Source organism: Perna viridis, chromosome 13, assembly GCF_037379345.1.
Source record: "Perna viridis isolate PV_CMFRI_1.1 ecotype Kerala chromosome 13, ASM3737934v1, whole genome shotgun sequence".
In the NCBI taxonomy this organism is placed as follows: Eukaryota; Metazoa; Mollusca; class Bivalvia; order Mytilida; family Mytilidae; genus Perna; species Perna viridis.
In genome coordinates this window covers 26,952,950-26,964,611 of record NC_142457.1, presented here as the reverse complement: position 1 = coordinate 26,964,611, position 11,662 = coordinate 26,952,950, and the positions used below count along the sequence as shown (strand labels likewise).

Here is an 11,662-nt window from a genome sequence, read left to right as displayed (position 1 = left end):
ACGGATTAGAACGACACGCAGCCACTTCGACAACCAAACAAACCACTGACTATATGACCTTACAGGACATTCTCTTTCTAGACTTATCGGTCCTTTCTTTCTATTGTAAGACAGAGAATGCTTATTGAGTACACTTGTAGTGTCAACCGCATAGGTACACAGATGTATATTTGCTATTTATAAAACAAATCACCCGAGCAAATAATTTAGCAAATTGGTACCTAATAAATTCAATTGTGGAGGACATTGAATGCTCCTGAAGGGCAAGCAGTTCCCGCCAAACTGTTCGTGATAATTGAGTCCAGTGAAAAAGAGAAAAAAAACAATAATATCACCATACATATCTGAAAAATATACTTAATAATTTTTTTGCCGTTTTCCTGGAAGAATTTTGATGATAAACTGCGTACCCGTAAGGCGGATGAAGGAGGATATCCGAAATGTGTAAACACACGATAAATGTAAGAAAATACAGGAACGGAAGTTAAACAAAGGGAAATTCTTAAACAAAGCGTTATCGGAATCAGCAAAGAGAACACGTAAAAACACAAAGGAACTAAAAAGACCACAAAAAAAAAAAAAAAAAAAAAAAAAAAATCTCGACGTACCCCGGAGTGTGAATAAAGAAAAATGCTAAGACTAGAACGACAGTGGCTCATGATATTTGCAATTAGACATAAGAAGCAATTAATATTAACTTTAGGAACATATCTATACCCCCTACTCACTAATTACCGACCAGAAACCAGAAAAAAATACTCGGTTTGGTCCATTTATGATTCCTATAATCCAAAATGGTTACGTCCACAAACTAAAGAAAAGTCATTCGAACAACCCCTTTTGTGGTATACTTGTTATTAATTTTTATCAAAACCCACCGTTTAATTCTACTGTTATCACACGACTACACAATCCTTGACAAAGTGTCTTGAGCTAATTCAGCACCATCAAGTGAAGGACAGCAAAATTTTACGGTCGTATAGACAAAGGCAATAAATATTTCAAAGCAAAACTTTATTGAGACATCTGCAGATCTAATCATGAAACCATATATGGGGCAAATATGAACACATTATTCAATATTGATACAGCGAATTAAAAATTAAAATAGCCTTCCTTTCGTGGCAACACACCTACTGGTACAATTTAAAATGTAGCCTCTAATGCACAGACCATTCTCTTTTCTCGGGGGGAGAGTGGGGGGGGGGGGGGTGCTGGGATTTTATGTTGAATTAAAAAGTTTTTAATGAAGAATTTTTTCACTAGTAATTGGAGTTAAAATATCGAATAATATTTTTCTATATTTAGCTCAGTAAAAAAAGCGTTTTGCTCAAATTTGGAATTATTTTTTATTTTTCCTGAATTTATTGTCAGGATATCAGGACAATGCTTGCTCCTTGTATCTAATTCTTAAACGCATCAACTCGGACTTAACCCCAGCCATTCTTTGGTGGCATGAAAACATGTGGTGCAATTTCAAAGAAATTTATGCACTTATACTTAAGTTTTTCCCGGTCATTTATTTATACATCTCCGGGCGACCATGACAACAGTACCATACCATTACATGATCGTGAGCAAATTTGCGGTAGAATAAAAAGGGGAGAAAACTGTGGCTACAAGTTTTGAATTTGGAGATGTGTATACAAATACTGAAATATTGTGAAATAAACGGCGGCTTACATGTAGTTAAATACGATCATGGGGCAAGAAGAATACATAAGTCTGGGCTGCTGTGTTGACGCTCTGGCCTACTCCCAGACCCCACGTGGGCCCGAGAGCGTTTCCCCACTCCGCATGGGAATACATCAACATGTAGAGTGAATCCTCAACGCTACGATTACACATATAGTCTTTGAGTGCGAATCCGAGTAAAAATATCCCTCCCCAAACAACGAATACAAAGAACTGCAAGTACTCCACCAAATACTCCGCTCTGAATTATAACAAACGTATTTCTGTATATCCAAATTTTTAATATATTTACAATGTTGTATACATATGTATTAAGTTAATTAAGGCAATGCTATGTTGGAAAGACATTATATGTGTCAATAATAATAATAACACGGCAGATAACGTTTTCTTTAAACCACTCTCTCTCTATATATATAATGACTATATCGTTCGTGCGACGCGTGTCTTATCATTTTTCTAAAAAAGTATTTTTCGAAAATTTCAAAACCTGCTATTCCCTGAAAATATAGCTTTGTAGAACTGACGGAAGACAAATGGACTAGAATGGTGACTTTTTGCATAACAATTTAACAAATGTAAAAAAAGTAAAATACATACAAAATTCAACAGTTCTTAACAACTTACAAAAAATACATGTATATATGTTACATATACAAAACTACGGAATTTCTGAAATTTTAACAATAATCTGCAAAAAAAAAAAAACAACAAAATTGGTCCAAATTAATGAAAATGAATAATATATAGGTGAAGTATGCGAAATGAATTTTACCATGAAATATTATGGAATCGCAAAATATTGGAATTTTTTACCAGTTAAACAACATGAGAAATATAAAAAAATAATATGTTCTAAATGAGCTGATGAATGAAAATTATGCGAGTTGGTTTCTTCTATAAAAATGAAAATTACAAAAAAGGAATTCTACAAACATTAATACTGATAGAATTATAAAATATTAAAAAAAAATGGTAAGGGTACACGAGTTTAAGCAACATAAAATTCACTTATATATGAGTAGACTAAAAAATCTTTCACAAAATTGGAATTTTAAACCATTTTAAGTAGACATGCTCTCAAATGACATGGCGTAGGCATGTTAAGGCAAATTTTTTTCACGTGAAATTCATGCTGACTCAGCTTTACATGAAACTCACTCGAACTTCACATGAAATTAACATGATTATCACGTAATATTCAATTAACACGAATTCATGTGAACAATTCACGAGAATTTCACGTGAAAGCTCGATTTACCGGAATTTCACGTTAACTCTGCCAAAAAGTTTATCTGCTCAATTGTGGTGAAAAACATGTGAAATTCGTGTGAAAATCATTTGTAATTTTCTATCTTGCTAGTGTATCGTAATCATAATCAATGATAACGGAAAAGAACAATGCCACGGAAACGATTTTTCTAGTCATCAAACCACGGAAAAAACAGGACTAATGCCATGCGCAGTGAAATGCGCTATGTAGAAGGCTATATAGACCCGTGTCCACCGAAGTTCATCAAATATATAACACTATTACACAGTTTTAACAGACTAAAAGGAGTTTTTCCAGAAAGAAATAAATCTTGAAATTTTCATAAAATGAATAAAATAAAACATAAGAACTCCGTGTTTGAATACATAGGAATAGTATTTTGTATAAATGATGAATTCATATAAAATGAATAATATGATTATGAGTTTGCACGACATAATTATTTTAGTATTACAAGCAGTAGATAATGTATATTATTGCATAAAATAAAATTGCATATAAAAATATAACTGGATAACAAACAACTGTAGAACACATTACTGGAAATATAAAGTTTGCCACTAATGGTGATTTCAATATGTTTATATTTTTTATGCTATTTTGAAATTAATAAATTTATATGCATTGATTATTTAATACCTGTTATTGCACATTTAATATTGCACTAGTTCTTAATCTAGACTCTACAATCATTTCCTACTAGTAAAAAAATATTAAAATTATTCATAACCAACGTAGAACTCAAGTGTTGTAGTTCCTCACAGAAATAGGTTTACTACATCAACTAATCTCTAATTTACAGCAAAATTTGGCATCCCCACTTACATAACCAACACTACAATTCAGGTTGGTCTAGTTAACTCCGCCCATCGACCATCCTCCAAAGTCATGGTTTTGAGCCCACCTTCGCGGATGAAGCGAAGGCGAAGGTAGACTCAAAATACTGACTATGAAGGATGACTATCGTCGCGGTGAAAACAATTCAGAAAATGTACTAACATAAAGCATTTTCGCGATGCGTTTATTTCACTAATCAATCAACTATAAAACTATAAATATCTCAAATCTTAAGTATACTAGATAAGATTTATAAAAGAAACTTTTTTTCTATCTCGAGTAAGACCATTATACGAGCCTGCGAGCGAGCCTTTTACCGAGGCTGATGACGCAAGTAATATAAAACAAAATGTCCATTTTTATGAATTACGGAGACATAATAGTTAAACAAAATCAACACGCAAGATTCTAAGCTAATCATTACAATCTACATAACTATATATGAGACATAGTATATGATGTTTACACCTACTTTTCAAAACTCAGGGAGAAACCATAAAAATTTTATAAATATCTAGGGCTGAGGTCAGGATTTCTTATAAAGGAAAATTCAATCCGGATTCTTCTTTCAATTTCCAACTTGGGGTGAAATCCAATTGACAGGGCTAGTTTAAACAAATGAATTATGGCATTAACTTACTGGGCAGCATACATATAAAATGGCAGCGCCTTAAACATGGTTTTGAGTTTTTAAAATAGATCGATATCAATTAAATATGTTCTCACTACTTTTGTTCTTCAATTTAGATGTTTTTTTTATTATTGTCTGAATTAGCACTCTACATGAGCTAATATGGATTTTGAATGAATTAAAAACAAAATATATCAAAACAAGTCATTAATTGATACGCCATTTTGAAAAATATACAAACGTACCTTGAATAACAAAAATAAGTACAAAAACACTGTACGAAACGCATTTCATAATTGTGGTCCCAATCCAGCTAAAAAGGTATAAAACTTATATAAAAGTACAAAAAAAAAAACAAAACAAATACAAAAAAAAAAAAAACAAAAAACAAAAAAAAAAAACTATGTACAAAATACCAATCTACCCTTTAATGATATGCTTAAGATATAATGCCTCAATCATGCAATCTTAATTTCTTTGGAGCATATCTGCGGGTGATTTATAAACACAATAATATCGGTTTCAGATAAAGAGACCAGGTGGCGTACAGAGAGAAATGGGGGGAGGGGGTGTGGCTGTCTGACAGATATGGATGTGTTCGGGCATAAGATAATGATTCCAATGAATTGAATATGATGAAGGTCGAAAATTCGGAAAGAATGTCAAAGTGCATTATTTAATTTAAATTAGATTTGATTTACTCTATAATTCGTCAAACTTTTTTTTTCAAAATATAATCTTGAATATTTTATATAAAATGATAATAAAGGAACACGGTTAAAAAAAGATTTTAAAAAGGGCGGGAGTCCAGCAAAAGGGGGTTCCAGAGTCCAGCAAAAGGGGGTTCCGGACTATATTATTTGTTCATTTAAGCCACAATTTTGCACGAAATTAACAATATTGCCCAACAAAAGGGCAAATAAAACTGCAAAATCTTATAATAATGTATTTTTTTCCTCAAATCCATCTTCTTTTCAAATTTCAACGAATATTAACACGAATGTTTACAGAAAGATCCCCACACAATCCAGGGACTGGAGTGTAAGCCAGATGTGCTCAGTATATGCCCATCCCGCTTCCACCGACCGTAGCACGTGGAAAATGAAATATTTTCATGGCTCGTAGTGCAGATGTACACTGTTAAAAATACCTTGCAAACCTTTCGCGTTGTTCTGTTATAAGAGGTTCATCAACCTAGATTACATACCATTGTACATTGAAACTCTTTATAAGTACAAAAGTCACATATATGTCTATGCCACTTGACCTAATATAGAAATGATCGTCCATCTTTGTAGGTACAATTAACAATTTTTTCTTCGCCACTCGACCTTGTTCTAAAATGGTTTGTGAATGTCCATCTTCGAAGGTTTGACATTTCCATTTGGCTCATTGTCTACAACTTCCGGTTTCTTTGTTGTCCCATAATCCTCTTTGAATAACTTCCATAAATTTGTCAGTAGATCTGAGAGCACCATTCCAGAACTGTTCTTTTCAATTACTCGAAGGACAAATACACCATCGTTTCGCAAGTACTCATCCGCAAACTTTCGCGCCAGTTTCTTGTCAAATCCCGTAGAAATTTCATTTGCGAGATTAAGATGCTTTTTGACGTATTTTGATTTGTTGCCATAAATTAGTGTGTGATATAACCAGACAGCTAAGTTAAAGAAGGTAAGAAAAGCCAACAAAAATAACCAAAACCATAAGACAATGAAGATCTTCTCATTAAATAAATTGAGGGGCAGAACACATTGAACAGTATGCCGTTGCTTATTTGCTAATCGACGAACGACAAAGTCACAAAGGGTCACCCGAGGAAAACGGGGATTTTCTCGGATTTGACCGTTTTCTGCCAGTGACGTTAGTACCTCAAATCCATAGACATTGTAGTTGATAGACATGAAAGCATTCATCAAGAAGAATTGTCCAACTACATTGACGCAGAACAGGAACTTGATAAAAAGGTAATATCCAGTCAGAAAGGTTCCATCCCTTTTTCCCATGCAGAAGAATATAGCACCGGATATACGTCGTCGTATGCGCACGAAAGAGTTGTTGTGGAAATCCCTCTGGCATTCTATCCATCTATGCATGTATTTGGCAATGTGCGAAATGTTCTTTTTTCGATCCTCAGGGTCAGATAACAAAGTTGTTTCTGCTAAATTGCAAATTTTATCCATGTTAATTCCAGAATATCCATTGAGTAATCTCCAAGCAATATTTGGGAGTTTGAATAGCAATGCTTGAAATAGTAATATGATTGGAACCCATTGGTAATAGGTAATTTCCGCATCCTGTCTTGCTGAAATGTCTTCTGGGATAGTCTCGGTTTCGGGAACGTAGTAGGTGTTTGATACCCAACATACAGAATGTGTGTACGCGTTAAATTGTCCAGTAAACTCTGCTGGAGTCCAGCACTGAATAGGATCACCAAGTATATATTGTCCAGATGAAACAACAACGGCAAAAACTACTAACAAAAGAACAGTCCATATATGGTTAATGCGGTCAATCCAATCATCGTCAGCCGTTCCGGAGACACTACTCCACGAAATAACACTCGAAAATGCACCAATCCTACAGAGAAAAAAAACTGATCATTTCAAGAAAATTGTATAAGGAATAAAAACAGTTTGTATACACATAACTATGTCAATTGTACCTACAGGTTTAAGACATAAAAAGTTAATTCAAGTTTATTTAATCATTTTTTATAATGGTAGTCGTCTTTCTTTGTACTGATTCCTTATACATGCTATCAATTTAATGGGGGAGGCGCCTTTTTGTGCTACGTAATATGATGGTCATACAGTGGGAAGAAAACTCTCCTTTCAGGTAATCTTTAGCATAAGTAAACAGGGATATATGTCAGAGGTTTCTGAAAATTAAATGAATAATACCTCTTATATACATCTACAAATACTAATTTTTCAGGAAATGAAATCACATATTACTTTTCACAATTTTGCTAACAAGTGTACCACAGGGTATTGAAACATTCGACCGTATGACAAGACTAAACATAGAATGATTCAGCCATCACGTGACATTCAACTTGTTATCCAAATACATGCATGTATATACACACCGTGTACTGTGGAGACTATAAGTTTCCCCGTGCTGTAGGTGTATGCTCTTTTATTATTTTAGTTATAGAAGTGTATGTTCGTCGTTCATTGAAGACCAATGGGAGGTCCTGGACTGACATTTTCATCCCGGTGGAGTATATACACCATACTTTTTCTCACGTGTAGCATGAACCCCGCTTATATCTCTAATTAAAGTGCCACCAGAAAGGCCCTCGAAACGATAGAGCACTAAGGATACGTTGAAACATTCCTTTGGCACAAAATATATATGTATATATCAAGTAATACCTATATGACAAATTCAAGTTTTGGTTAGTTCTAATGGAAAATTTTTTTCATAGATTTAATAAATAAGTTCGCAGTATGCATTTCTTACAACCACAGAGGTGAAACCGCGAAAAGTTGGGCAAATGTGGACACTGCATTCAAACTTGATACATCTTTAAATTTGTGATTTAGCCAGAGTTTCCTACACAAAGTGGACGTGGTTCTAAAACTGCAGCCAAAATCCCAAATCTAACTTGGAATTCAGTTTAATGAAGAATTTTAACCTTAAAATTCATTTTTTTTAGAATTTTATAAACTATTAAAGGTGAACCAATTAAGAAGTACTATTTAAAAAAAGATAGCCCATGCAGTAAAATTTCATTGAGAAACAGATTTACGATCAAGTGACTTAATTGCGTTGTCATAGAAGAGCGTCTTTAAGGTCAAAGGGTAAAAAGCGTAACCATGCAGACTGCGTGGGAAAAAAAAAACGGGACTCACAATTGAAATCAAAATACACACAACCATCTGATTCTCTCGTTGCGACTTTTAGGGACGATATGCCAGGACGCGCGTGTGTGTGTGTGTGTGTGTGTGTGTGTGTTAACGTTCCCCCTTTATGGAGCAAATAATTTTTGTTACTGAGTTTATGGGATTCACGTGCATTTCCGAGATAATTGATAGATGCGTACAAGTCATAATAGTCTGAAAGATCTTTTATCATCTATATTTGATTAAAAGTCAGGTTTAAAACTTAATATGAACCTCAGCTGCGCCTGGCAACTTGAACAGAATGTTTGATCCCTTTTGGCCCATAACACCTAAACGATTAAGGTGTTAGGTGCTTGTTTTTGCATACCCTATTGAAACCACTTAATCAGTTCCAAATTGTGCTTATCATTATTCAGTTCTAAAATCTATTCAAATCATAAGGGATATATAACTTCGCTATTAATATGATGTTAATATGAGCTACGCAAGTAAAGTGCTTCCGGTTTTAAGAGAAACACTAATATCACTGACCTACGACATGTCACACGATAAACAAAATTAATGATGTATTCAAGAGTTCTAGAATGATATCGAAATTATTTTTATTTTTGAATCGGAAACCATAAAGTGCAAATCTTCTTAATGGTGGATATCCGTTCTTTCTGTACAAGTTACATGATATTGAAGTAATTGCAGTACAAAAAGGGGAATCCGTGAGAATGTACATACATCGGGGGTGGTGCCTTTAATTGTCTGCCAATGTCTCGATTCTTCGAATCTTTGATTACAAACTTATATTCTACCTTTCCATATAGCAATATTAAATTACCAGTTGGCCTCGAAAAGCAGAATTTGTTCGAATCACTAAAATTCAAAAATCAATAACTAACACTTTATTTATTCACCGAACGTATTATTAATGGTCAAACCCACTAATTACCCTGTCGTTAAGTATTAAAATTCGTTGATGTTAGAGGGTAAGTGATTCCGAAAGGATATGCTTTAAAGCATTACAACTTTCTAACTTTAAATATGACTGAAAGAGCTTAAAGAAATGTCAAATCATATTTTTTTCAAGATCATGTCATACTATCAAGTAAGTACCAGTAAACAGAATTATGGACCCACAACGAGGCAACCAGTTTCCTATTACAAAATTTTCCTTTTTTCCAAAGTTTCTCACGTTTTATTCCGTTACCCGATACCAAATGGTCATGGCTACTTTGATAAAAGCTCTATTATTTTCATAACAGACACCACTTTATTAAATTACCAAACAGCTTTTTAATTAACAGATGGGAGAGTACTGAACGCAGGGGTCACACTGAGAGGTCACGCGGGCGCTTGAATTGACCGACCCCGCGAAGGACAACGACCGCTTATTTATTCTCGGCATGTTTCCTTTGTGAAGCAGTGATATTTCTTATCGGCATGGATAAATACTGGTATTAGTAATTAAGAGGTTAAAGTTCAGGTGTATTTTATTAATGTGCATCTTGACCTAAGAAAAGCTTCCGACCATTTTGATTTCATATCACTGAGATAAAAAGTTACATGTATTGTAAAAACCTTTCTCGGGATTGCATATCAACGTTACAAAAAGTTTGCATGTAACAGCACTTTTCTCAAAAAAATATCACGTGCTTATTTCGGAATTGACACTTTGAGATAGTTCAAAAATGTCTTCCCATTTCTTTGAAACCTTAATCTGAAACACATGACAAAGATACACAAGTTTGTTTATTAACACATTTTACCAATTGTTGTAATTTGACTCAAAATACAGAAGAAAATTATATCATCAAGAGATTTATGGCGATTAGGTCATTCGTAAAACATGCAAAGTTTCAAGAATAAATTCCATAACGTGTTTGTCAGGCTAAACATTTAGTGAATCTGTTTACCAGAGTTGACTAAGTCGATCATGAAAATTATCGAGCAGTCTTGCGAATGTATGAAATGAAGACAAAACAAGAAATGATATTTAGAATGATGCACAGGCTTGGATCTTTTGGGTAATTCGTTACGAGTAAAAGTGGTTTTTTTACTTAAAAAAACAAATTTCGTTCTCAGTTTCATACACTAGTAAAAGCCGATAGTTGATATAACAATCTTATGCGAAAGGAATGTGTGATTCATAAACTAAAATCATGCGTTAAAGAAATTATAATATCAAACCGTTTATAAAAACGTCAGCGCCTTTTATATGAGCAGTTGCATTTAACGAAAACAAACAAAACCGTGGCCTAAAATGTGAGACGACAAGATGTAAACGATTTAAGCACTCGAAATTTCTTAGTTCAGTAACTGATTATATCCGAAGCCATTGAATTTGCTTACGCAACTGTGCTCATTAATTACATAAAGTATTTACCCAAATGATCAATTATAACAACTTTAATATCAATAAATAGGTCAAAATAAAGATTAGTAAGTTAATTAGTGGATTCCGAAAGTGCATTTTTCTTTCCTCTGTAACTTCAGGTACCAACCGAAATGGAATGTAAAAATGACAAATGGCATTTTTTTGCAGATGTTATTTCTTTACCATTTTGCAGACTGTATGAAACACAATCAGATAACAAATATAAATAAATAAATAAATAAATAAAAGAAAAAAAGACCCCCTAATTAAAACATTACTGATTCAGTACAAAGAAACGGAGCAAAATTCAAACATAAAATATGAAGTTCAAATATATCTATATTCTTTCATAAAATTTGACACATCCCCTTAAAATTCATTTAGAAAATCATTATACGTGTCAAAAATATAATAATAATAATTCATAATGCCGCTCCTATGTGGTTCCTCTCACAACGTGTAGAAGTAATCATCACGCGCTCAATCCATTTTGCAAACAACAAAGACACATGAAAAAGATCACAAAATATCAATAAATATCAAAATTAATTTAGATTTATTTTTTTTTGTAGATTAATACTCACATTTTGTTTCTCTAATTATTCACTTTTTAGTTATGTTGAAATACACATCACTCTTTGTTTATAAAATCCACTTATGATGAGGAAGGCGTGTAAACTAATATCGATGTCAAATGAATCCACCAGCTGCTTGACAACGTCACGTGACCAGTCTCAAGTTGCTTCAGCCTAGGATGATGAGAAATCACGATTTTTTCCCGATATGATGTTATCATTTGTAAGGGTTGGAGTAAATTTCATCACATCCAGTACGTAGAAATATTCCACGAAAGCACTGGTTTTATTCCACATTAATTCATTTGATTATTTTTCACATAAGATGACATTCTAAACAAAGCGGGTATCGAAAAAATAAACAATCGATTCCTTCCATTCACACTACCTACTTATTTTAATAATATGCTCAAAAGCTTATTACTAAGAAGTTAT

At 33.4% G+C, this 11,662-nt stretch overlaps 1 protein-coding gene across 1 annotated transcript; it reads right to left on the bottom strand.

Moving 5' to 3' along the window:
• Positions 1–1,955: 1,955 nt before the first annotated feature.
• LOC148600151 (innexin unc-9-like) lies at positions 1,956–11,352 on the bottom strand. Its single transcript, XM_088557120.1, has 2 exons — positions 11,237–11,352; positions 1,956–7,016 (listed from the first exon to the last, which is right to left on the bottom strand). Coding segments are annotated over exons 1-2 (1,245 nt in total). The 5' UTR covers positions 11,239–11,352; the 3' UTR covers positions 1,956–5,773.
• Positions 11,353–11,662: the final 310 nt, after the last annotated feature.